General features: G+C 37.2%; 1 protein-coding gene across 1 annotated transcript in view; it reads left to right on the top strand.

Annotated features, from left to right (window-relative positions):
• ITPR1 (inositol 1,4,5-trisphosphate receptor type 1) overlaps nt 1-23,504 on the top strand; it is a 2,510,606-nt gene that overhangs the window by 776,518 nt on the left and 1,710,584 nt on the right. Inside the window, exons 15-18 of the mRNA XM_044076407.1 lie at nt 5,656-5,814; nt 7,264-7,436; nt 7,620-7,739; nt 12,827-13,021. Of these exons, the coding sequence (XP_043932342.1) occupies nt 5,656-5,814; nt 7,264-7,436; nt 7,620-7,739; nt 12,827-13,021 (647 nt within the window). The remainder of the gene's footprint in view (nt 1-5,655; nt 5,815-7,263; nt 7,437-7,619; nt 7,740-12,826; nt 13,022-23,504) is intronic.

Here is a 23,504-nt window from a genome sequence, read left to right on the forward strand (position 1 = left end):
CAACTTTATTTGTACAGGTCTATTGTTAGTAGAGTTTTCATCCTGGTAAATGCTCGTGTGCTTACTAATTTTTTAGTTTTAGTTTTTTATTCACTTAAGCCTTTTATAATGTCATTACTTTTAAATATGTTTAAACATTTGTAATTTTTTACTGTTTCTTATAGTCAATATTATATAATTACATTTTTGTCTTTAGCTTTTCTGAAGTCAAAGTTATATTAATTGAATAGTTGTGGTTTTGACAAAATAGTTTTAGTAACAAATGCTAACTCATCACTTTTTGTTGCTGCTATGAATTTGTGGCTGCCTTTTTAAAAAACAGTACGTAGTAGTTCATTGCTTAATTGTTTAATTGCTTTTTGCCTGTTGATTGGGTTCTCCTTGTAACTGTGTGTATATATAGCAAGCCTTTTTTAGAAGTAATAGTCTGAAGAAGTCTGCGTCATTAAACTAGACTAAAATCGCTTTATTTTAACAAACTTTAATAAATTTCCTTATTTTTGGTCGTTTGAAGTACCGTTTTTCCTGCTCCATTTCAGCTGTGTTGGTTTACATATCTATTTTACCAGTTAGTTCTTGAATGTTAAGTAACAAAGATTGTAATTCCTTTTTGAAAGTTGTATCCAGGTGAGAAGATTTGTTGAAGCTCATCTTGTTGACTGGAGTAGTTCAGAAGATCTCAGATGTTTTTTTGACAGGAAAAAATAAAATAATCAAAAAGGTTTTTATACTATCCTAGTATAAAGTATCCTTTTATAAAAAAAAAAATCCAGATTTCTGATATTCTAAAAATCCTGTCAGAGAAAATTGGAATAGACAGAGCTGAAGAGAAGTGCGGTTACTCTGAGTGCATCTTGGACACGTCCCCTAGCTTTTGTTTTACCACACCAATTATATCATTAAATTTGAGTTCTTTCCCTTCTTTTCTTTGCCATTTGCCATTAAATATAAATTAGGGGAAATATGACAACTCTGCCTGGTTCCTCTGCTCAAACACAACTTATTGTAGAGGAACTGTCCCACTTTAATTCTAGTCTGTGATCCTTAATATATATCCTCCTAATTTAATATTATTGTAACAGGGAATTCTTTCATTGTCCTACTCCTAAAATCCTGATTTTACCTTGTTCAATGCTTTTTGTGCATCAAGACCCACAGGTAACCATGGTATTTTCTCTGAATTATGATTGTTCTGTTAATGTCAAATGTTTGCCTCCCCTCCCCTAAACCACATATCTCCATATTTGTTTTCAACAAACTTTGCCACTGTTTTAGGTAGTATAGATATAAATGCTTTACAATCATGGTTTACAATTGAAATAGTCTGTATGAAACTAAGATGGATGGGTCTTTACCCTCTCAAGTGTAGCCACCACAAATTTTGACCAAAATGCTCGTGCCTCCCTTACTAAAATACTATTAAATCAAATCTTCTAGATCTTTTATCACTTTCTTCCCTCCTAATTTCCAAATGTCCAAAGGAATACCATCTTTTCTGGAGACTTCTATGGTGATTGGTTATAGATCACAGTTCTCATTTTCTTTTTCGTCAAACCTCATTTTTCTCTAATTTTGGAATAGGTCTTCCATAAATATTTCCTTTTGAGCTCATTCTTTGTTTCCATATTTCTCTGCTTCATAAAAATGTTAAAACTGCAGAAATATCTCTAATAGTGCTTTGAAATCTCTGGCTATTTTGACCATAAGAAATTTGAGAGTAGTTAAAATCTTTAATTTATGTTGGCCTCTACTTTGATAAGTGTGGCAACCTTAAATAGTCTCTTGGGGTTACATTTCCAGTGGATGTTTATTATTGAACCAATTTATCACAAATTAACAGACTAATGTTGGTATTGTGTATGCAAATTTTACAGAAAGGTAATTGCTCACACTTTGCTCTTTTGAAGAGTGAAATTGACATTGACCATAAAATACATGCGTACTTAATTTAGCACATCCAGAAATGATTGGGAGTTTTTTTCCCCAAAACTGGGCAGATAACAGCCTCAGTTGTTGAGCATAAAATCAAAATTAGAGAATGTGTTTGCAAAAAGCCTATTCCCTTTGTAGTTGGTAGACTCAGGCTGAACACCTATGAAAGTGAAGGGGATGTCCCAGAAAGACTTTTTTGAGGAGACAATGGACCCCTTTCCTCCCCTAAGCGAGTTAGAGGCTTGGTTTGAGGAAAACAGCACAGTAGACAATGTCAAACTGAAAACAATGTAGGAAGAATTGTACCTTCAAATCCCATCAGAATCAGTAGCCAATACTGGAATATTGCAATCAGTCTGGAACCATGAACACAAAATACATACTCTGTGGTTTTAATTCAGATTTTAGTCTGCCTCAGACTTTTATCTCTGAGAATTGTTTTAAACCAATCTACTTGTTTAGGTTAATGACGCTACGAAGTACACTGCTTATTTTGCACTTCTAACTTCAGTAGACAGTAGTTAGGCTAGAAAAGTCATCTTTGAAAATTGGAAGGTTATGGAAAATTCAGACATGGTTACAGTACTGGGTTATAAACTAATATTTTTGTCTATAAAAAAGTAAACATTTGAAGTGTCATACCAAAACTTCTTGCTAATAAACCTAAAGGGGCTTCCAGCTGTAAAAATTTGTTTTTATTTACTTCACTTGGTTAAAATATTTTGGTGTTGATTCCCACTTTGTAATTCCATCAGTATAGTACATGTGAAATGATGTGGAAGCGTGGTTAAACATAGAAGCTAACAGGATCTGAGAACGTCTGCACAGCATAAAGAATACCAACAATTGATTGTATGTAAAAAGTTGAAAATTTGCCACAGTAAAATAGTTTAGGAAAGGTGATTTGAACATTGTCCTAGAAATTAAGTTTGCAAGTACTTCAAAATGCCAATAATTACCCAGGTCTAAAGGAACACTGATGCTTATAACACGGTATCTGAATATAAAAAATATATGCATTTTAGTATTCAATGTTTTTGTGTACACACAAACTTTTATGTATACATTATATATACATTTTGTTTGTGCCGGTCTTAAATTAACCTGAATCCCATATGTATAGAGGTGAAAATGTCCAGGCAGTCTAGTTCTGAAATTCCTCTAAATGTATAAAATGAACATGCTCAGCAGTCTCTAAGATTCCCTCCTGGTGGTTCTTTTTTTTTTTGTTTTTAAGGTACCCAAGCACCGCCTCATACATCTGCTGTTGCCACTTAGTGAGATCCCTCACTTTTGCAGTAGAGTGGAAAGACTTGAAACAGTTTATGTATTGCGGTGGTGTATATCAAGCAGGGAATTCAGTACAAAAATGTAAAGATTGTGAGGTGTGCATTTATCAGTACAAAATCTACTGGTTTGCATCTGCTACTGCGACATGCCACTTGTTCGTGCAGCATGCATAAAAAGGTAGAAAATATATTTACACTTTCAGTAAATAGGCTTATTTTTAATAGTTATTTGAAAATGGATTTTCAAATATAACCATCCAAATGCTCATCTCAGGCAGATAGTATGTTTGTGAAAGAAGGGTTGCTGTCCATAGCTAGAGTTGCAGGCTTAAATAACAGCACGATTGAAAGTGTCATTGGAAGTACTAAGTTATGTTCCATTTAATCCGACTGCTCAGTGTGTGACATCAGCCTGTTCTCAGATCTTTCAGGTTACACACTTGATAAGCTGCATGGCTCTTCTGTCCAATTCTATAGGTTTTTCACCAGTCACCCTTGACCTAAACAGAATCTGAGAAACGTATGTAACAGTACTGTTACCTGTTAACATCCAGGGCAGCATTAAAGGAACTGGATATCAAGTAAGGTTCCTTATTGCATGTAGCTTTCACAGTACATTTCACTGTGTTTAGTGTCTAAGCAATAATCCGTTGTAGCTTTGGAAGTGTTGGGAAGCTTGCCATTATTTGGAAGACTGTCAGTCTGCCAACTTTTTTCCCCCTCTGTCTCTTGCTGACCATCTAGCCCTGCCCCTGACCTTTCTGTAGGACACATTTCCACAAGGGAAGAGTCCTGCAGGCTTGTTCCATTGGTGAAGATGTTGAATGAGCCAATAGCTGGAACTGTCATCCTTCTGCTAGGGATTTGGGTTTTCTAATTAAGATTTGGTATCCACTCTGCATGCCCCATATGACCAAGAAGTTTGCAAGCAGTAGGCTTACATAGTGAATGTGCACAGTTCCTCACATGAATTCAGAGAGCCTTGCCCTGCTGTAGACAATGCCCCCACTGCTCAGTTTTCAGCTATGCTTCTACCACAATGTGCCTGGGTGAAAAATGCCTTCCCTTATACTCACGATGGAGAGATGAATAGGCTAACCCTTGCCATTCCTGTCCTAACATCTGCTGGCTTCAGCAGGTGCCTGAGCCACTAATCATTCTTGTCGTAGGGTTTTGTCCCTGTATGATGAAGTTGCCATCGTTTGCCTGATTTTAAAGGATGTTTGTTTGAATTACAGAATTACACACACATTTATCATTTAAGTTAATATAGAAGATCTGCATAGGCTTGCGCTGCAGGGAAAGTAAGTGAAATTAAGTGGGAAGAGCAGTTTAGACACGTGTTTGTATTCTTGCTTAAAGAAGGTCCAGATGGGCAAAACCCTATCACCATAGAGAGAGTTTAAACTAGTTTGTAGGAACTTATGAATTGCAGAAAAGTTTGTGGGGTCTGATGGTGAGAGAGCACTTTGTATAAACTGCCTTCATGAAGTATACGATCAAAGCTTTGCCTTTGACCGAGATGACTGGTCTGGATAGCAGTTTTGGCACCAAGAGTCTAGTAAGAGGAAATGGGAGTTACCTCTATTGTTTTGCCCATCACGGGGGGGGGCATGTTTGCTCCATGAGTGCTGTCTAATGAAGGTCCTGGAAGTGTACTGGATGTTAATTGCAACTTGGTAGAATGAGCCTATCCAGGTAGTGGTTGCACTTTAGGACCATGATAGGCAGAAGGAAGCTAGCACCTATTCTATGCTTAGTAGGCTTTGCATTTTAGTAGTTGGCAATGAGGGTTGAATTGTAGGCATACCGTATAAAAATCCCAGAAGTAAGCAAGCAAGACAAAGCATTGGGACTATTCTAGATACCCTGACTTGAACTGTGGAATATGGAGTCTTTACTTTCAAAAATCCTACTTTTATGAGAGTAGCTCTTTTATGGGGGAAAGCTGAACTATAGTTCGGATAGTGAGAGCATTTGCAGGATGTATGGTTAGAACATAAAAGACCCAAAATCATAAAATAATGTCACATTACCAGTAGCTTTGTAGTGATATTTTCTGTATAGATGTAAAAGTGGCATCCTGCAGCTTACATGACTGTTATGGGCTGTATAATGCTAACTTGTAATGAGAAGTTAAAGCTATTGTTACTAGATGCTTTACCTACTTAACTAACTTGGCAAAAATGGGCCTATTTCATTTTGAGGCACTGCCATAGGCTGTTTCCAAATTTCCATTTGGTTACACTGGGTACATTTAACAAGTGCTTGGTTTATCAGGATGCGCATATGTTTGTTTAGTGACATGCTTGGTCACCATTTGGAAATTCATTTTAAATTGTTAGGCATTTCCTTATTTGTACATATGGCGTATGTTGGTGATTTGGAATGAAAGGTTTTACTTTATAGTAATTATACTTATTATCTACTGTAGATTTTTAAGCTGCTACAGGCCCCGTTCACTGATTCTGGCGATGGACCTATGTTGAGACTTGAGGAACTTGGAGACCAAAGACATGCTCCTTTCAGGCATATATGCAGGCTGTGCTACAGAGTGTTACGACATTCTCAGCAGGACTACAGGAAGAATCAGGTAATTGAGATCCAATGTTTTAACAGTTTTAGCATGGTAAACTTTTAACAATGAGCTGCATATTTTCCTTGGAAAATTATATTAGCCACATGATAAAGGCATTCACAGCTAGAAGTTTGTAAATTGTCTGGATGCTCAACCAGAAGAGGGTTTGCCCAATACAGACATCTTAGTTCCTCCTAGAGTAGAACCCCACCCCATCCTGAGAAGCTTCTTTGCTGTCATTAATGCAGGGCAGAAAAGGAAGCCATCTTAGAAACCTCTTTATTTCCTTTATGGTATTACAGGGATCAGAGCTTAATATCTTGCAATACGCCTATATCATTTGCTAAACGTATTTGAATGCCAAATTGGCCTTTAATTTTTAAAAATGCATGTGAAATATTTTACCCCATCCAACCTCATAAGCTAAGAATCGTTACTCTAATCATAAGACCAAATGGCACTAACCCTGTTGCGGTCAAACTTTGCCCTTTTAGAACAACAAAAAATACTTTTAAGTAGGCTTTACCAGCAGCCTGAAATCGGTGCTCTTAAAAATAAAAATAATTCGACAGAATGCAGGGTCAGATGTTTTTAACTTTTAATCATATCTTGTTTAAGAGAAAATGATTGAGATGCTGTTTATGTACTTCTAACCGACATATCACTCAAGATATGTAATGTCCTACCACTGATTTTTGTTTGTTAAAACCTTTATAGGTGGTTATGAATTTTATTGTGTGATTGTTTAACAGTAGACTAGTGGTGTGTTCAATAATTAGGTTTTTTTTTGTCCATAACATCAGCATACTTCAGTATTTTATATGCATAAAGGTTTCATGTATATTGTGTTGAGCATTCTTTTGTTTTGCATTTTTTTAGCCTAGATCATGACTGGAATTGATTTGTTTATGTACCAGCCTGCCTAACCAGTTGACATAATATTTCTAATCAGCACCCCCTTCCCCAAACACACATGCATAACTTTAGTAGTGCCATTTGCAGCCTGCTGTTTTTCAAAGTTGCAGTTTTCAGAAAGGAAAGTTACTTTGCAGTTAATTTTCATTAATATTGAGCAGCCCATAATATTTTTCTTGCCTGTATTTTTAGCATGCATATACATTCTCAGTATTTACTTTAAGAAGTGCGGGATGGCTTGGGTAGCTATACATAGTTTTCCTTATTTTAAGAAAACTCCACACCCATCATACATTTAAAGTGCAAGAATAAAACTGTTTACTTTCTGAGGTAATTACCTTTGCTGCTTAGAGGAATCTTGGCCATTATGCAAAGTAAGGCCCGAGTACTAAAGCCCTTCTCTGAAAAATGCAACTTCAAATAAACTTCACATCTTGCAGTGATACTTAATTGCATACATTTTAGAGACGTCTTGATAGAAAAGCTACAAATGGATATATTTTAGTTTGACAAAGGCAGCCAGGTATTGAGTGTTGTTTTTTTGTGTAGGAGTACATAGCGAAGCAGTTTGGCTTTATGCAGAAACAGATTGGTTATGATGTACTGGCCGAAGACACAATTACAGCATTGTTACACAACAACCGTAAACTCCTGGAAAAGCACATAACTGGTGCCGAAATAGATACCTTTGTTAGTCTAGTGAGGAAGAACAGAGAGCCAAGGTAAGTTTCTATAAACTGCAAATATTCGAATGGTGCAAATGTACTAAATAGTAACCATTTTTTGTAGCTGAACTAGATGGGACTCCAAGTGGATAGACTAGTTTTGATTTTACTGCTTGTATCAGTGTGTGCTAAACAGCATGAGTATTCTCAAATGACACTAAATTAAACTTTTATTTCCAGGTTTTTGGATTACTTGTCTGATCTGTGTGTGTCTATGAATAAGTCTATTCCTGTAACCCAGGAACTCATCTGCAAAGCAGTTCTGAATCCAGCGAACGCAGATATTCTGATAGAGACAAAGTAAGGAACTTGAAAAATAAATTTTGCATGCTTCTTTCATGTATTTGATCTGCAGTAGTATACATGCACTTTCGCCTTTGCATATTGGCAACCTTGATGCTTTTAAGATATTCAGTTTTGTAGACTAATTTTGTGTGTTCATAGATTTCATTGTGTGCTCTTGCTCTCTTTGTAACACAGATGCACACATTTAGCAGGCTTAATTGCAGTGTTTATGCAGCTTACCCTACAGCAGAGTTTCTCTGGTTGAACATTTTCATTGTACACGAGAGAAATTTGTTTCATGGCTAAATCTTTCAAGCTGTTATATAAGGATACAGAGAGAAGCATCTGTTTTAGTTTTAGACTGATAGAGCAGGTGGTCATTGAAAAATATGTACACAGTAGTTGTCAGTAATTTGGTTAATAGCCATGCTGTATAAGGGTCTGTATCACTTGAGTGAACTGTCACTTCAACGAATGGCATTTCATCAAACACCATTCATTGAATTCCCTTCATGTGGGGGCTGTGCTCCCCACTAATTATGTATGTACCAACTCTGAGATTGCACTACAGTTGGGAAAGGGCAAATTTCCCAAACCTCACTGTACAGCAATCTCAGTATGAACAGTTTGACAAATGGCATATCTGATGTAATTACGCTGAAAATGCTATTAGATTAACTGATTTTTTGCTGAACTGATAGGGGACCCCTGCATCCAACACTAGAGATGTGCCCTTTGTTTCCAAGCTAGGCTACAGCTGAAGTATATAGTCATTGCATGAATGCAAGAAAGAGTGCATAAATACTGCTGAGTAGTTACAAAGCAAGTTGAAAACATGCTGCGAAGTCTCACATAAAATATGTTGCCATAAAACACTAAAAGAAAGGAAGAATAGAATCTGCCCTTAAGCATGTGTAGTATACATCCAGTAGTCTTTTTTTAAGTGCATTTAGTTTTGTCATATGTAAAAGTATACTAAGAAAAAAATCATAAGCCTTCAGGACAAATGTACTAGTTGAGCCATGAGTATAAACTGAGTAGTTGAATTTTGTAGCTATTAATATCAGGCCAGAATATGGATATTTTAAACTGAACATTGTCTGAATGCATGACATCTAAATCATAGTAACATTATGATTACATTGTAAGAATTTTAATTGTGCCACCAGTGGGTATTTCATTTAAATAGATACTTGGACATTTCTTTATTTAAAAGGCTTGGCCTGATTTTGGGACGATTTTTTCCACTTCCCTCATGTAAGCAATTTTTTTTGCCATGGAAAGTTTAATCTGTGATTTACAAGGTAACAGTAGCAGTTATACTATGTGTTGAAAGTTGTATTTTATTTGAGGTTTGTTTACTGGGATGATCCGACTGGTTTAAAAGGAACCCATTTTTAGCAGAGGCCCAGGGAGAAAAGCTCCAAATTAGAGATGTAAAGACTGAACAAATAAAAATATACAGAGATATGGAATTACAAATGTTATAAAAAGTGGAATACAGATTACAAATAAAGTTTGTTATACAAATCTAGAAAGTCAAAAGTTATATGCAGTAACATGATAAATGCAATAATCTAAGAATTAAGCACATTGCTGTGAGTGGTAACTAGCCTTTATATATCCATTAAATACAAGTGAAAGACACAGTTAGCAGAAGTTCATAATAAGATAGATTCATTGTGGCCTAATCTGGAGAAAAAGGTTAGCTACAGCCAGGAGTTAATCATGTGTTTCAGTATGGATTTACAGGCATGTAGTTTAGAAGTAGCTCTCTGTTAGTGGAAGATAATTCCAAGCTTTTGCAGTGTAGTAGGAGTAGAGGCTTAGTTCAGCTGACTTAGAGTGTTTGGATATAGTGAGGAGATCTTTATCTGTGGACCTAAGTGATCTGTTTAGTTTTGTATGGCTTGATGTTTAGAGCTGGCCAGGCTAGCGGTTTGTAGACCATGTTATGGCATGTTATAAGTTTGCTGTAAAGTAGCTGGGGAACTCAATCTGGTTTAGTTTTTTTTAGTGCCAGACAGTGATGGGTTCTGGTTTGAGTTGGTGGCAAACTTGGCTACCATATTGTAACATTGTTCCATTTTTGGATCTGGAACTGCCCTGTAAGCTGGTAAGAATTGATGCTCCGTAGAGAAGGGAGGGTAGAAGGTAAGTTTTGTCAGTGCTGACTTCGGAAGACGAGGTGAGGGTCTGTTTATTTCTATCTAATATGCCAAGTGATGGGTTTTTATTATATTGTATGTGGAGATTAAACTTTAGTTGACTCATTACACCGAGTAGCTTAGTGTGGTAGACAGTTTCAATGGTGGTGATATCAGAAGAAAAAATTTTGAAGAGGTTTTGACGGTAAAAAAGGACAGTAAGAATTTGCATTTACAGTTATCTTTGGGAGATAATTTACCTTATCAAAGTTTGCCTGACCTTGCTGTGGCCTCTGAGTAGGCACTTCATATCTGTGGGTTCAGTCCTGCAGGTTTCATATTTGGCATGACCAGTAAAAGAGGCTATTTTTGCTGGAGTATTGCAACCGTTGTGATCATGAGCACAAATTTATTCAAATTTAGAGAAAGGGATGTAGGTTTCATCACAGAATTGATCTGATATTTTATCAAGGAAGTCAAGTCTAATCTGCATTGTAACTGAAAAAGGTCCTTGGATGTGGGCATCCACCTGGTTACCAAATGCAGAGTAAAAACAAATCCTTTAAAAACTTAAGGGCATTTGTAAGAAGGTTTTGTGATTTGCTCTTTGTAACCTCAGTCCCTTTTTGGGTCTGGAATAATCAGCATCTGAGCATACTTGATCCTACTCTTTGAGGGGATGATACAGGAATGAATTTAAAAACAGTTTAATTGAAAACTAACAATAACCTGAGGTTCAACATCCACACAGCACAAACCATTAAGAAAGTTGTTAAACTTGGCCTCCTCTACAGGAACGAACAGTTTGACAAAACGCACCAAAGTAACCATTGCAAGGACTCCTCTTCTATCCACCCTCCTCTATGCCTTTTCCATCTTGACCAATCTCTGCCAAACTGATCTAAATAAAATGGAATCTTGCTACAACAAGATTGCCAAGTTTGCTGCTGAAGCCTCCTATAGGTCCCACCACTTCCTATCCCTTAAGCAACTCAACTGGCTTGAGTTGCCTCATATACTTCTACTCCATCAACTCTCTATAGCACACAAACTCTACTACCTTCCTGAGAACACCATCACTTCAGCACCTAATTCAGCCCCACATTCCCTCTGGAGCCTTAGGATGTAGTAACCAGAACCTCATAACTGTCATCAAACATAAAAATGAAGCTGGTAAGTCTCTCTTTGCCAACACCATTGCCACAACCTGAAGCGCACTACCAAGCCAAATATCTTCTACCACCTCCTTTAGTCAATTCAATAAACTTGTAAATCCACTATCTAACTGACTGTGCCACTCACCAGGCTAATCCATACCAAGAGAATTTGTCAGGGTACAGCTATGTATAAACAGTTTCTCCCCTGAAGCTTCCAAACCCATGTACATTTACCTTACAAAACTTATAACTGAAAATGAAAATAAATGTACCTCTGTCTACTAGCATGATGTCCTGTTGTGTGTATATATGCTATATGTATGTTTGTTAATAACTAGCATGTTGTCCTGATGTGTATATATGCCATATGTATGTATGCTCTACTTTTTACTGTCATGTAGTGTATTGTAATGTGGAGCTTTTCTCCCCAGGTCTCTGCTGAAAATGGACCTGTGTCCAGTCTGACTTTCCTGGTAAACAAATGTAAAATAAATAAAATAAAGTTCTACATTGATTCAGTGGTAATATGAATTTAATGTTAACCACAGTGTGTATGGATAGGGCTGAGGGTGAAATTACCTTTATCAGTGAAGTTTTCCATTAAGTAATGGGGAATCAGTTTTACATTTGCTCAGTGTAATTGGTTTCTTAACCAGTTTGTGCCATGAGTGTTAATCATTTGTATATCTGGTATGGCTTTGAGTTTTGTAGGAGATTAATCTAAGGATGCAAAAATTTAACACCTAATTATTGCTTTCCGCTGAGCTACTTCTCTTATGTTTGGGTGATGCCTTGGCTTCAATCCTTTGGCATTGTTAAACACCTTCATTAAATTAAGATAGTCACATGTATATTAATAGAGAATATATTCTACCTTACATATGTTTTCTTTGTCAGCCATTCAGTCCAGAATTGCATGAATTGCTCAGTTCCTGCTTTCATGTAAAACACACGCCTCCTGAACAGTATTCTACATGTATTGTTCCCAAATATTCCATTTATTTTTATGTAATTTGCTTCTCTCTTCCAAAGAACTCTCTCCCAGTTATTTTCTCTTATAACAAATACTTCAAAAACTGTTGGTTTAGTTTTTGACTTCTATTTTCAAGTGATGGCTGCTTTTTGGCAGCCAATAGAATTAAACTGAAGGCCTTACTATTTCTAGGCAATTCAGGTCCTGTCTCTGCTATAAAGAATTAATTCCCTTAGTTACAGCCGCTTGTTCCCCCAATAGCTCTGATAAGAGTACTCTGTAGTAAATTTAAAATCTACTAACTCATTACATTCCTCCCCATATTTCCATTAACCTTTCTTCCCCATCACACCTCCAAGATTTGCTTTCTAGCTGAGGAAAATTATTTTAAGTCTGCTTGGGATATAAAATATGTATGCAACATATGTATGACACTCAAGTATGCAGAAGAGACTTGAAGGTTTAGGATCTTTTCTTGGAAGAGTTTGCAAAGGTATATTTTCATACCCCAAGCAGAACTTAAAAGAACTCAAAATCTTATCAAAGGGATGAAAGAATGAGAAACCATGTTCTTGGATCATGGAACGGTTGAAGGGTCAGTGTATGCGAGAAGTGCTATGTAGCATTGGAATTAAACTAATAGTTTTAATTTAACCAGGTAACATATCCTTCAATGGACTTGGTTCATGTATAACCCCACATAATTTGGGTATGTTTAGAAGAGCTGTGTAAAAGGTACATTAACCAAAGCTGTACCATTACTGTGCTATCTTATTTGTGTTTTTACTGATAAGAGAGCTGTCATTTTGTTTTTTTTTTTGGTAGGCTTGTTCTGTCCCGATTTGAATTTGAAGTGGCTACTAGTGGTGAGAATGCATTGGAGGCAAGTGAAGATGAAGAGGAAGTGTGGCTGTTCTGGAAAGATAGCACATCAGAAATTCGCAGTAAGAGCATTAGAGAGCTTGCTCAGGATGCCAAAGAGGGACAAAAAGAAGACCAAGATGTACTCAGTTACTACAGGTAAATGGATCACAAACAGTACTTGTAGCCTAACCATATTGTGGTGTTTGTAATGGCAAAAGCCTTCTGTGAAAGTTTTGTAGGTATTGAATGTGTCTTGGCATTCCCGCTTCTGGCTTATTCAAAATGAGCATTTGAAAGACAGTCCTAGTTTGTGATGGCTTAAGTAGTGGCAACAATTAATGATTGCAGTTTCTGCACTCTGCTGTTTTGTACATGTTACTAGAGTCTATGTAAATTTTGAATTTCTGAGAGCTGTTACATGACTTCTTTCTTTAAAGATACTGAGAACTGGATTAAAAAAATGAACAATCTATAAATTTAGTAATGTGTACAATTCTTTCAGACATAGTTTTGGTATTCATTTAGCAATTCAGTAGTTCATACAGCGTTAATGAGGTTTGCTACACACCAGTTCTGAAGAAAGTTTCAAAACATTGACTGGCTATTGGCACCTACATCTGTAATCCTAATAGTTATCTCATGCATTTTTCTTAACTGTTGTGCTAGTATGTCTCACTGAATTATAGCGTAGTATGTTTTTATTTTGTTTAGCCACTTCATATTCAGTACATCACAAATACAAGCAACACATGGTCATACAGATATGGATCTGTATACAAGATCATACAGCCCACTGTGTACACTTGCATTTAAAAATCTGGAAGGGATTTTTCTGCACAAATAAAGTATAGCGCACATTCTGTACTAATGTCTGGTATTACCGCTAAACATTTAAAAATATTTGGAGTAATTGTCCCAACAAACTGAGTACAGAAACCAAACGTTTGTTTACACCATGATGCAAAGGTGTACAGCACTCAGGCATACTAGAAAGGCCATTCATCCTATTCTGTCCCTAATTCATTCAATTATCTCTGGTAAACACACAGCCAGAAAACTAATTTTGAGGTGAAGTGTGGCTGACAGTAAACTGGCTGAAAAGCAGTTACAGCTGGATGAAGAAAGGCCAAAGACCACCAGAGCTTCTTATTTTGGTAGGGGGAACATTACCCTTTCAGGCAGCTTGGCTTCTGTCTTTGCACGCACTACTTGATCAACTCTGAGGTTTCCCAATCTCTGGAAAAATGAGTGATTTGTACAGCTTTTTGTTAGTAAATCTTTTTGCCCATTGTTTTGTCTGATTTGCTGTTAGCCTAATGTTTTTCCCTTAATATTTTTGGAACATGTGGGCCTGTTTTCAAAACAAGTGTGCATTAAATTATTAGCTTTAAAATTCTGTAATTATCAATGTGGCAAGAACTTATCAAGCTTAAATTGTCTGTTAATCCTCTGAAGCACACCCTTTATGGTAAGAATGTGTGAACAGATAGTGTCTGCATGAGGTTTTCTGTATGCTGATGAACAAGTATGTGCCTTATAAACTGCAACTAAATGTACCACAGCTTTTGCATGTAACTTGCATTTTATCCCTTGTTAGTTTGCAAATAGCATTTGATCTTTTGACTGTCCTGAATCTTATCCAGTCAGCATAGTTTGTCATTTTCAATGTCAAAGAAAATTTGTTGTGGCAAAGAGAAATGCTGTAGCATGATTTAATCACATTCAAAAGAAATTCTTGATTATTTTTCAGCTGATGTCTGCAGATTTTTTAGGGGCAACAGAGCATTGGGCAGGGATTTACCCTCTTTCCCTAAATGAGCAAGCTCATAAAAAAGGCAACAGAAGAGGTGTGCTGTTGAGCTTGTATCTGATATACAAATACAGCCCAGACCAGACTGACTTCTGTCCACATGCTTTAAGCACTAAAATAAGCAGAAAATGCTGTCAACTGTTTGAACTTTAGGATGTGAAAGTATTTTGCATTAGACAAAGCAGTAGCCCAATCCTATGCAGTGTTGGTCTGGTGAACGCAAGCATGCATCACCACTTGGATCCTGTGGTATTGCAGAAGTTCATGGATTTCTATGAAGAAATAAAATGTCTGTTTTGATCTTTTTTTAACCCAGTCTAACATCTTAATTTGCTGCATTCTTAATCTTTTTTTTTTGGGGGGGGGGGGGGGGGGCAACACATTCAGTAGATTTTTTTTGCAAGTAGTTAATCATGACAGACTGATGTGGCCACACTACCCTAGAGGAGAATTTGCAATGGGATGTTCCCCACTTCAGTCTTCACATGAATGTGTATTGCTCCTTGCAAGCAGTCCTTGAGGCAACTTACCTTAAAGTAGCAAAATCTCCAACTCCTGTGAGTTTACTACCTTGGGCATCAGCCATGAGAGGTATTCCATCACAATATGTGGTGATGCCATTAATAGGTATTCATACTTGACTGGTGCTAATTGCTCTGGTATCCCTGTTTTCTACCTTAGTCATGTATCCCTGTTTTATTGTTTAACTGCAAATTGGGTAATTTGAAGCCACCAGATGAATGTTGAAGCCTAAGCATGCCTTGTGTAACCTGTTAGAGGTTTGGTTGTCATTAATTCTGATGTGTCCGAACTTACTGTATTTTCATTGTTCCACAAGTAAGACTATCTTGACTGTAGTGTATAGCAGTATAGATAGTTGTAAATTTTCATAGTCCCAATTCAGCAGATGCACTTGCTTTCTTAATATTAAGCATATGCAAAATGTAGGTTCCTCTAACACAATGCATGTTCTTTCTCTAAAATTCGTTAGATATACCCAAAGTTTTGAGCCTACCCAGTGAGCATCATTTTAAATGGGCAGCAAAGAGGTATGGAGTAAAAGGAAGTAGCAGAAATTTAGTAGTTGTAATGAGAGAGCATGGGGAAGTCATAAGGGATCACTTTTAATCTTTTTTTTCTTTTGGGTTTTGAACATGAAGCAAAATATCAGTGTATACAGAGAACCCATGCTCTACTGCCTTGTCAGTTTAAGTAGGACAGTCTCAAGGTGCTCCAGACCTGCATTCAGTAGTGTGTATACTCAACCTTTGCATGCAGAGCCTGGTCCTAAATGAAACATGCTTATTCATGTAAAGTTTAGTTGTGGAAAATACTGGTTTAAGTCTTAAAGAACTGTGGAAGAAACTGATGTAAATAGACTTGAGCAAATATAATTACTCAACACTAAATTCTTCATAGGGATCACTGAACTTTGCACTCTAGTTTGAGATAGCTTCAGTCATGTGCATTTCTAGACATGGAATTCTCCTAATGTGGTAGTGATTCTCCTTGCTGAACACTGTTTGGGATAATCTTCCTGTTGCCTTCATTTTGTCATTTCTGCTCCCACGCTGTTGCTTATTTCCTCTTACTTGTAGGCATGATGCCCACCGGGTTATGAGATTATGCTTTATTCCATTTCTGCAGTTCATTTTTGTCTGGCACAGAAGATGGTGATCTGGTATATATAGCATGAAACATTTCCTACATTCAGTGACCAAAGAGTCTAAACCAGTAAAAATTGTGTAAACAGCTTTTCAAGGCATGAACGTTGAGGTTTTGTGCATCTTCCACCTTGAAGCATGAATGCATTTCAGAAATACCCATAGCAACTGCCTTGAGTCAAGCTCATGTTGGCAGTACTGCTCTTTGTCCAGCTCACTGAGCTTTTGTGAAAAGCTTGCACCTGGGGATCAGTGTTTTGATTCCTGTGACTTGTGGCCACTCGCCTTATTCAAGGCTAAGGACTTTTTCCCCTATGCCTTGCAAGGGCTGTGGGTGATCCCGGTTAAGGCTAGATCCAACAAGACTTTAAGTACCAGGATGGACAGAGAAGGCATTTGATGCAATGCTATTATGTTTTTGTTTCTTTGACTGTGAAAGTGAAGTCCATTTTCATTGGAGGCTGTGTGTGTGTATGTGTGTGTATGTGTGTGTGTGTGTGTGTGTGTGTGTGTGTGTGTGTGTGTGTGTGTGTGTGTGTGTGTGTGGAATCTAGGCAGCACATTAAAGATTCTCATGATACAATAAATTTACAAAGGTGTATTACATAAATCTTAAGACATTTACATACAGTGAGGTATTGTTTTGTAGTGACACTGCACAGATAAAACCAGTGTTTCTTTTGTGGTTGTATAATGTGTTGGATATCTGCAGTCCTCTCCTGACTGGAATGTGTCATTAGGGAGGGAACATACACAACCATTGACAGTGGTTATGCATCTGTTTTCTGCTCCTTTGCCATTCTTTGGAAAAGTTGAACCATAAGTACTGGTGTTACGTGTTGAACATTAATGTTCCATAGCACACAGAACCCAACCCATTATCTGAATACAGGCCCACTTCACTTTGAGCAGACCTAGGCAGATTTCCCATTTCCCCTAATCTTGTGTCATGGGCGAGGAGTTAAACCCCCAGAGATCCTTAACTCTAAGATGGAGAATGATGTCTGTCTTATCCTGCAGCTCTCCCTTAGCTGTTCACTTCCTTTCTTGAAACTCTTTGGTCCATATTGTACTGTATGGATTGGCTCATAAATAGGAGTGTTGGGAAGAAGGAAGGACGTTGAATTTGATGGTTACCTATTTGACTGTGTAAATCCATTGAGCTATTTATTCCTTTACAGAGGTGAGGGAGGATGAACTGTATAAGCTGACTTGTTCTGTTGCAAAGTAAGCAAATGAAGTTGGAATGAATGTCAATTCCTGGGCACAAAAGGAACTCATTAGCTTAGATCTTTATTCCTCTGTACTACACTCCTGCCAATAGGGATCATCCTCAAGAATGCTTCTTTTGAGGTGAGAAACTTCCAAAAAACATTTTGCAGTTTTACAGGAGACTAATACACTTAACAAAGCTCCACACATGAGTGGAGCTGACATGTTTTTAGAATATCTTGGATCAGATTTCTACAAGATCTCTAGTCCAGCATACATCCGAAATACTACTGACAGATTTAAATTTCATCTCCACCTCATTACTGGTAAGTCTAAAATAAAAGGGGGCTTGTGATTCCTTATCCGTCTTGTATCCTTTTTGCCTAACATGCTGAAAGCTTTCTACCCATACTGATTTTTAAATTGGGGAAAATAACTTGTCCTAGCTTCAACACTTGACTACAGTGTGGCCTGCTGTGTAATACTGAAGTGTCTGATGCAATGGTTAAAGCAGCAGGCTGAAATTAATGCCCACATAAGGCAGTGTGGCTTTTTGTCTTTAAGGATGAACATGTAATCCTTCCTGGATCCATGCTGTTTTCTTTGCACAGACCATAGAAAACTGCTGTATCTCCAAAGGAAGATGCATGTCCTTGCCACAATGGAAAGTGCTTTCTTAATTCAAGTCTGGGTATCCAGAAAGTACTAAACTTTCACTGTCCCCTCGGGCATTTGATGCTTTTGACCTTTCCAGTTGTACTACTAAGCACTTGTAAAGATCACTGGCTTTACTTTTGACTACACACTTAAAGTGGGGGTAAGAGCGTCTGAGTCTGCTGTAGTTTGGAATGCCATCACAAAGCCCATGAGTTTTTAAACCATGTACAGGTTATGGCCTCGACACTTATCAGAATTTGTGATAAGCCCAGACATGACCAAAAGCAAGGGGGGTGAGGGATTTGCGAGATGTCTGCAAATTGAGTAACATCATATTTCTAGCTCTCCCAGTGTTAAAACAAATTCAGCAGAGAAGGCTAGTAGACTTGTGTTTATGGGTGTATTTCAGTAACTGGCTATTAAGTGCACTGTGTGGATGCCATGATTAAAGAAATATGGAAGTCTTGGAAAATATCAGCTACAAAAATGAAGAAGAAACACTGACTGGGGAGATTTCTGAGGCTGTTAAGCAAAAACCAATGCAACCATCAGCCATTACTTCCAGTAACCTACAGGAAGATAAGACAACTGCGTGCAGACCTAGTTAAAATAAACAAAACAGTGATAGAGTATATCAATACAAATAAAAAAATGAAAGACGCTTTAGATATTCAGATGAGATGATAAAGCTGCAAAAATCAGAGGTCCTAATAAAGAAAAGGCTAGCTGAATTGAGATTGCTCAGGAAGAGATGTTTCAAAAATAGAATTAAAGGACGGAGCAAGTAGGAAAAACCTGAGATTTTTAGCTATGCCAGAAGGTGGAAGGAACAGACTGCATAAAAAGCACAGATAAGCAACCTGGACTATTATTCCACAGCATGAGTTAGTTGAAGGGCCACATGGTGTGTATGCTCCAAACCTGGCAATAAGAAAGCAACCTACCTTTAATAGTAAAGATGCAATCCTACCAGCAGGAGTTGATTGACAAAATTGTGGCAGAAGGGCGGCAAAGTACTAAAAGTGGGAAATAGCATTTGTGGAGAATGAATACTCATTGTACACCAGACAAAAGAAGAACAACTTTTATTCCACTGTTCAAGGAATGTTGAGCTGCAGGTCTGCGATTCAAACTGTTGTACCCAGCTGTCTGCAAGGTTTCCTTCCCTGGGAGACAGTTTTTCGAAGTACATGGTAAGGAGGAAATACAAAAGTTTGTCCAACAAAAAGTAAGCTGTGAAAACAGGAAGAATATTGTACTGCTGCTGGTCTTGGATAATAAAGACCACAGAGGGACTGTACCGGTAAAACCTTTTTTAAAATTTTCAGTGTAAAATATTGGAGAAAAGAATGGCAGCATGCACAAGAGATGACTAGAAGAATTGAAAGTATATTCAAAATTAAGCAGACATGGATTTGGAGATGAACAGTAATAAAACCAGTAACTTGATATGGGATTACAGTGCAATAATTATATTTGTGAAATGTCAGAACAAAAATCTGGAAATGTTGGACTGTTGCAGAGTTTGTTGGACTTGTGGGGGACTCTAAAACATATGCCCTACTCCATGTCATTAATGTTCAGAAAAGTGCTTTGAGGGCAAGAGGAGGGAGAAAGTAAACTGCAAGTAAAGATTATTTTAACTAGTACTGATTTTATGGCATGTGGTTTTCTTTGCATGCTATAAACTACATTTTTGCAGTTTCTTTTAAATGTAATGTGTATTGTAAACAGGTGCTGCAGTTTTTTTCCTTTTTTCTCCCTTCTCTGTTTTAAGAAATGTAGACACACTGCAGTGTGTGTAATGTGTGTGTGTGTGTACATACATATATATATATATATATATATAATGCCAGGTTAAAAAGCATGATAAAAGAAAAATGTGCTTTTTCTCATTCTTACATGGGGAAATGACTAAATTAAAGACCTTAGATTAATTCATTAAGTTGAGAGGGAAAGTAAATGAAAAATAACATTGAATTCTGAGGCTTTTTTCTAGCAAAAACATGTAAGCTCTGTAACAATTCAGACTCGTAGTTTCCATGGAAACAATCTGGTAGAGAATCTGGCTGACTGGTTCTCATGTCTCCATGGAGACAATCTGATTAACTGGCTACAGTTGAGTGATTGGCTTAGGAAAGAAAAAGAAATTGGTTAAGAGATAATGTTCTTTGAAAGCACTCTGGTTTTCCCAAAGATTGTTTTTTCTGAAGGCATCCAGGAGTTTCCCAGCTGGGAGAGTTATAAAAATAAGACAAACCCAATCGACACTTAGAAGCACAAGTTGTACCATGCATCTTAGTTTGGATGACCTTTCTTATAGTTTAACTCAAGTCTAAGTGTGGGACTTTTGTTCCTGTTAGGAGGGTAAAACAATATTTAAAGGTGTACATAGTTGTGTGTGCGAGTATTAATAGGTTTTAAGGGGTACTGATTTTTTTTTTGCTTGAGAGCTTTCAATAAAACAAAGTTTTATAAGGTGTGACATAGGCTCAAATATATATGACTAGAAACAACTGTATAAAAGTTCAACCTGCCAGACAGTGTATGCATGTAACTCAAACGCTAGTAGACATTAACAAAAAAAGGTGTTTAAAAGTAAAAAGGTGGGAATAACATTTTAATACAATGTTTTCTTTAATGTCTAAATGTAAATGGCCTCACAGATGAATACAGACAAGAACGTAGTGTATTATATTAAAAAATGTAGTGCAAATAGCTATGTTACAGGAGATGCACTTAGAAAGAACTGAACATATGAATTTGACCTGGGACAAAGGACAAGGAGTCCTTATAGCAAGAGGAGCTCCAATAGTGATAGAAAAAGATTAATGGCAGATTTGTGCTAAAGGGCTACTGGCAAGGGAGGAGGATTACACTGACCTGTATTAAACCTAAACCTGCTGTAATGGAGCTTAAGAAAATTCTGGGAAAAGTCAGTTTTCAGCAAGGAATATTACTTACCAGGTGGGGACTGGAACTTCATTTGCAGCAGTGAGGGTGTGTCTGGGTGACCCAGAAGGGAAAATATAACAGAGTAGTTTTCTGAAGACATTATGAAAATATTTGGCATGGAAGATGTGAATTCAGTAATAAGAGTTTAGAGTGAATTTGCATATTCCCCCAATATGTAAAAACTGGTCCAGCCTAGACAGAATCTACATTTCACAGGAGCATGTGTATTTAATTGAAGGTCTTGATAACAGCCCAATGACCATTTCAGATCATGCACCAGTAATGGCTAAAATAAAAACACAGGGTAATGAAAAAAATGACATTGGCACTTTCCCACCTGTCTGTTGAAAAGTGGAATTTAAGGAATGAGTAGTTGAGATTATTCAGGAGCTGTTGGAGAGGATACAAGTTTCTTCTGAAAATATAGCTAGTGTGGGATAAAATTTAAGGTGGAGTATAAAATAGGGTGGAAATTAAAGAAAGAGAGCTATAGTTAAAAAGTAACAATAATTTAGAGCAACTTGACACATCTGAAAGTATTGTAGACTAGGGGGGAATCTCAGAACAAGAGGAAGATTGACTGCAGGATGCTAGGCAGAAAATAAGGTATTACCTCTATAATATGCACAAGCTTAGAGAGATTGCTATGAAGTGACTGTTTTTTTTGATGATACTAGAGCACAAAAACTTTTAGCACAACAAATCAGGCAACAGAAAGAAAGGGCTGTCGCCAAACTTGGGGAGCCTATAACAAAGAAGGGTAATGAGATCCTGTAGAGATATTAGAAATATTTTGTGAATTCTAGGAGAGTCTCTCTAAAGCAGAGAAATGTGAAAATCAAGAAAAGATACAAATGGAAATGCTTATGGAAGAGTTAAATATGCCAAGGTTTAGAGGTAGATGAGGCTCTGCTACTAACAGGATAGGAGGAGATTGGTTGTACATCACAACGTTTCTCATCTACAGGAAATTCCCCAGGAACAGATGGTATTCCGGTGGAAGCTTGGAGGCTAGGAGGAAAAAAAAGATCTGGAAGGCTTTGTTTAAAAATATCTTAAGAGGAGTTACCACCACTGTCCTGGAAGAAATCAGTGGTGGCTGTAATACCTAAAGAGAGTAAGGATCCATCAGATTAAGTTTCATACAAGCCCATTTCAGTACTAAACCATGATTAAAAAGTGTTCATGTGTAGTGGCTAAAAGAATGGCAAAAGTAATGCCAAAAATGATAGATATGGAACAGTGTGGGTCTGTGGAGGGGGGAGGCAAACATTTGACAACATGAAGAAAACATTGATGATCCAGAGGGAAGCAGAATGTAAGAAAATACCATTGGTGGTGGTGGGTCTTGATGCAGAGAAAACATTTGACAGAGTAAGCTGGGACTTTGAGCAGGGCAATGGAAGTATTTGCATTTTCTGAAAAAATAAGGCTAAGATAGCATATGAAGGATCAGAGGCAAAAATTGAAGTGGGTGGGGTCCTTTAATTTTTGCTTGAGCAGAGGAACCAGGCAGGTGTGTCCTCTTTCCCCTGTGTTTGCATTATACTTGGAACACTTGGCAATGAAAACAAGGGATTCAGAAATTCAAGGATATAGTTATAGTAGTCAAGAAAAGTTGGCTTTACTTGCAGATATTTTGTACTGAACAAAACAAAGATATTATGTTGAACATTTTGAGATGGTTTGAGATCTTTTTGGGATACAAAATTAATGAAGCTAAAACAAACGCAGTAGCCCTGAATTATGTACCCACACAGGTTCTGTAATACCCACATGTATGGGGACATGATGAAATGAAATATTTAGGAGTATGGATTAGAAATGATTCTAGTGTGGCAGCTAAGGATATGTGGGAAGAAACTAAAAATATAATAGAAAAACTAAGAAAATGGAAGCTTTGTGATATGGATACCAAGATGTATATAAGCAGTTAAAATGTTAGTATTCCTTTAGTCTTGTACACGGGTCAGGCTTCTTTTTTATCAACCAAAGGAGAAGTTGTGGATAACAGAGCTGAAGGACTTTATCTGGGAGGGGAAGACTGCAAGATTCATGTGGGATAAGGTGATTCTTCCAGTAGAATAGGGCAGATTGGGATTGTCCAATTTGAATGGGTATTTCAGAGCTACACAGTTAAGACGCCTATACATAGCACAAGGAGAAAACTATAGTTCAAAGTGGAAAGGGATGATGAAACGGGGGAAACTTGAGAAAAAAAGGCGACTGGTATTTTGGATGCAGGCCTTTGAGAATAAGTTATGCAGAATATTATATCCATGAAGTAGCAGAAAGTATTCTAGGAGCTAAACCAACGTGGGAATGATTAAAGGAGATCCTG

The sequence above is a fragment of the Protopterus annectens genome, chromosome 7.part0 (assembly GCF_019279795.1).
Source record: "Protopterus annectens isolate FY-2018-M chromosome 7.part0, PAN1.0, whole genome shotgun sequence".
NCBI lineage: Eukaryota > Metazoa > Chordata > Ceratodontiformes > Protopteridae > Protopterus > Protopterus annectens.